General features: G+C 50.2%; 1 protein-coding gene across 1 annotated transcript; it reads left to right on the top strand.

Moving 5' to 3' along the window:
- The first annotated feature begins 334 nt into the window (after positions 1-334).
- On the top strand, positions 335-1,784 carry LOC121302113 (leucine-rich repeat-containing protein 55-like). The gene is made up of 3 exons (XM_041231934.1): positions 335-356; positions 614-1,138; positions 1,490-1,784. The coding sequence occupies exons 1-3, from the start codon at positions 335-337 to the stop codon at positions 1,729-1,731; spliced, it is 789 nt and encodes a 262-aa protein (XP_041087868.1). The 3' UTR covers positions 1,732-1,784.
- Positions 1,785-4,414: the final 2,630 nt, after the last annotated feature.

The raw sequence follows: 4,414 nt of genomic DNA, 5'->3' as shown, positions 1-4,414 counted from the left end.
CCTCTCTCTCCTCTACTCCCCTCTCCTCTCTCTCTCTCTTTTAGAGGAGAAGGAGAGAGGACTTTCCTAGGACTCGCTGCTAGAGCTCTCTTTCGCGTCTACTCTCTCCTAGTCTCTGCTCAAGAGTAGGAGAGCATAGAGGGATCTGTCTGGGGAGATTCACCCTCTCTCCTCTCTCTCATCGTCTTTCCTGGCCTCTCTACCTGCTCTCTACGACTTTCTCATCTTTCCTCTCGGGGTCTTAGCTATCTCCTCTCTCCTCTCTATTCTCTCCTCTCCTCTCTCCTCTCTCCTCTCTTCTCTCTCCTCCCATCTCCTCTCCTCTCTCCCCACCATGTTCCACCTCACCGTCCCACGTAGATCTCGACCCGCCTCTTCTTAAAAAAACAATATGCCCCCCTCTCTCACCACTGCCACACCTTCAGGAGTCCTCACCCCTCCGCCCTCCCTCGCCTGGACCCTCTTCCCCCTCCCTCCCCCCTCCTCCTCCTGCTCCTCCTCCTCCTCCTGGCCCCTCCTCTCACCAGCGCACGGGGGTCCGGGGGGCGCCCGGGAGGACCTCCAGATGCACTATGCTTTTGCAACCTGCACCCACTCCAGATCTGACGGCCAGTAGACTGCGGGATCCCTGTCCCACGCCCTACTCCCTCTCCCTCCTCCCCCCCGCCCCTCCCCGCTCGGAGGTATTCTCTGTCCCACAACGGCATCTCCGAACTCCCCGCTGGTTACTTCCACTGCAGCCGGGAACTCCGGTGGCTGGACCTGAGCAACAACTCTCTCTCCTCGCTCCCTGCTGGAATCTTCCGCAGCCAGACCCAGCTGAGGTTCCTGGACCTGAGCCGGAACAACCTCTCCCTGCTCCCCGGGACCGTGTTCCACCCGACGACGGCTCTGGGGACGCTCCGCCTATCCCACAACCCCTTGCTCTCCGAGCTGGACTCGCTGCTGTTCAGAGGCCTGGCGGAGCTCCGGAGCCTGGACCTCAGCCACTGCGGGCTGCCCACGCTCGGGGTGCAGGCGCTGGCTGGGCTGGAGGAGCTGGAGAGCCTGCGTTTGGAAGGGAACCCCTGGCGGTGCAGCTGCGGGATTGAGGCCCTGGTTGAGTGGGTGCAGAGTCAGGTTCAGAGGTGCAGCGTGGGTGAGTGCTGGGCGGGGGAGCTACATGCATTTTCTTTGTGTCTATGTGTCTGTCTGCGTGTCTGTGTATCTAACTGTGTGTCTGTCTGTATGTCTGTTTGTCTGTGTGTCTGTCTGTCTGTGTCAGTCTTTCATTTTCGCACCTGTCTAGACAAGCACTCATCTGATTGTGATGAAACTCACTGTTAACATTCGATCGCTCAAGTTTTTGAGAGAATCAGATTGTCATGAAACTATCTCCCCATACCTCTCTCCTCTCACCATCCCTCTCTCTCCTCTCTCCTCTCTCCATCCCTTTCTCCTCTCTCCTCTCCTCTCTCCTTCATCCTCCCTCTCCCCCCTCTCTCTCCAGACTACGATCTGTTCCCGGTGGAGTGCAGGGCACCCCAGGAGATGGAGGGGGTCCCCGTGTTCTCACTGACGAAGGAAAGTTTCCAGTCCTGCCGCTTCTCCCTCTCGCTCGACGACTACCTCTTCATCGCCTTCGTGGGCTTCCTCGTCTCCATCGCTTCCGTGGCAACGAACTTCCTGCTCGGAATCACGGCGAACTGCTGCCATCGCTGGAGCAAGGCATCACAGGAAGAGGATATATAGAGAGGAGAGAGGAGAGGAGAGGAGAGAGGAGAGAGGAGACCGGAGAGGAGAGAGGAGAGAGGAGAGAGGAGAGAGGAGAGGGAGAGGAGAGAGGAGAGAGGAGAGAGGAGAGAGAGGGGAGAGGAGAGAGGAGAGAGAGGGAGAGAGAGGAGAGAGAAGAGAGGAGAGGGAGAGAGAGAGAGAGGGGAGAGGAGAGGAGAGGGGAGAGGAGAGAGGGAGAGGGAGAGAGGAGAGAGGAGAGAGAGGGAGAGAGAGGAGAGGAGAGAGGAGAGAGTGGAGAGAGGAGAGAGGAGAGAGTGGGAAAGAGAGGAGAGGGGAGAGAGGAGAGAGGAGAGAGAGGAGAGAGAATAGAGAGGGAGGAGAGAGAAGAGAGACAGAGAGAAGAGAGAAAGAGAAAAACTCTCCTGCTCCTATACAGGTTTGGGAAGGAAACAGCGCCCCCCCCCCCGTCTCATGCTGGCACAATGAGGAACTGCAGCGTCTAACAATAAAAATAACTCATGACAGGAGACAGTGTTGAAGTGGAGTGCACTGAGGAGACAGAGGGAAGGAGACGCCTCTTCACACAGAGAGAGGGGAGAGGCTCTTCACGGGGGGGGGGGCAGAGTAGCCGTTATAACTTGACGTCGCATAATTGTTATTTTAGGAGTACAGTGTTGAACAACTTCACCTACTGAGGTGACTCCATCTGCGATCCTTCCTCTGCGGACCGAGACAGATCTCTCACACAGAGAGAGGGGAGAGGACGGAGTTCTGAGTTGCAATCACCTGCTCAGGGTTACCGGACCACGCTGTTGATGGGCTGAACGGGATCCTTTCGATCGTTCTTGAAGTTTTTTCTGAGATTGCTCTCAAGTAGCATGATGATATACTATGAACAATTTTAGGCATTCATGCACAAACTAATACGATTCGTTACTAAAGTAGCATTTGGTCTATAATATTCAATAATAGAGTAACGAGACATAATATACTCCTTATACTTTATAAAATACTTTAATGGATTATGTGACTTTATTATACTATAGACAATGATTCTATTATTATAGAATATTAAGTAAATAAGTATTATTATATTGTTGTTGTTGTTATTATTATTATTATTATTATTATTATATTATTATTATTATTATTACTTATTTCATCTCACCTTCAAATAAATGTCGCGCCGTTTAAGGAGATATGCTGGAGCAAATTAAGCACTCCCAGTCGTAGTAGCGGAGGTCTATGAGTCGATGTACCTGAGATACTCCTACACGTAGAGGACCTCTGTGAAGGGAGATGACCTCTCCTTGTACTTGACGACAGGCCATGGAGGGAAGCAAATCGGAACTTTCATGTTAAACTGGAGTTGGACTGGGGATACTACCCAGATATGACTGGTCCAATTTTGTCCATTTTTTTTTTTCGTTAAGTGAATGGAAAACTACAAAGTGCTAGTGTGGAATTCAATATGTTAACAAGGGAACATTATTCAGCAGCTTTCACTGGACTCTATGAAGCTGAGGGAGTTCATTCTATATAGAGGGGGTGCAATTCAATATGTTAACAAGGGAACATTATTCAGCAGCTTTCACTGGACTCTATGAAGCTGAGGGAGTTCATTCTATATAGAGGGTGTGCAATTCAATATGTTAACAAGGGAACATTATTCAGCAGCTTTCACTGGACTCTATGAAGCTGAGGGAGTTCATTCTATATAGAGGGGGTGCAATTCAATATGATAACAAGGGAACATTATTCAGCAGCTTTCACTGGACTCTATGAAGCTGAGGGAGTTCATTCTATATAGAGGGGGTGGAATTCAATATGTTAACAAGGGAACATTATTCAGCAGCTTTCACTGGACTCTATGAAGCTGAGGGAGTTCATTCTATATAGAGGGGGTGCAATTCAATATGTTAACAAGGGAACATTATTCAGCAGCTTTCACTGGACTCTATGAAGCTGAGGGAGTTCATTCTATATAGAGGGGGTGCAATTCAATATGTTAACAAGGGAACATTATTCAGCAGCTTTCACTGGACTCTATGAAGCTGAGGGAGTTCATTCTGTATAGAGGGGGTGTAATTCAATATGATAACAAGGGAACATTATTCAGCAGCTTTCACTGGACTCTATGAAGCTGAGGGAGTTCATTCTCAGTCAGTAGCTTTCACTGAGGGGGTGCAATTCAATATGAGAACAAGGGAACATTATTCAGCAGCTTTCACTGGACTCTATGAAGCTGAGGGAGTTCATTCTATATAGAGGGGGTGCAATTCAATATGTTAACAAGGGAACATTATTCAGCAGCTTTCACTGGACTCTATGAAGCTGTTTTTGCTCAGTCTGTGTTGCTTTGACTGAGTTCAGGAGCTGTTCTTCAGCTCTAGCTGCGCTGCCGTAGTTATTGTATTGTGACTCTGGACAGCCCTGGCTAGGACTACAGCTCCCAGCATGCCTCTACACCTGCGGCAAAGGGGAGGGATGCTGGGAGCTGTATTTCTTTTACTGCAACACGCTGGGCTGGGCTGTGGACAGGAGGAACACGGGGTGGCTCAGCCAGTGTCGTATCGTAACGCGCCTCTGTGTGAAGGAGTTGAACGATCACACTGTGGCGTGATTGCGGAAGGCTGTCTGGAAGTTAGGATTCCCCAGGCAAGCAGCTTCTCAAAGCCATTGCAAGGGTAGATTTTAAAAC

This window comes from Polyodon spathula, chromosome 29 (assembly GCF_017654505.1).
Source record: "Polyodon spathula isolate WHYD16114869_AA chromosome 29, ASM1765450v1, whole genome shotgun sequence".
Classification (NCBI taxonomy): domain Eukaryota; kingdom Metazoa; phylum Chordata; class Actinopteri; order Acipenseriformes; family Polyodontidae; genus Polyodon; species Polyodon spathula.
This window is presented reverse-complemented; position numbering and strand designations above follow the sequence as displayed.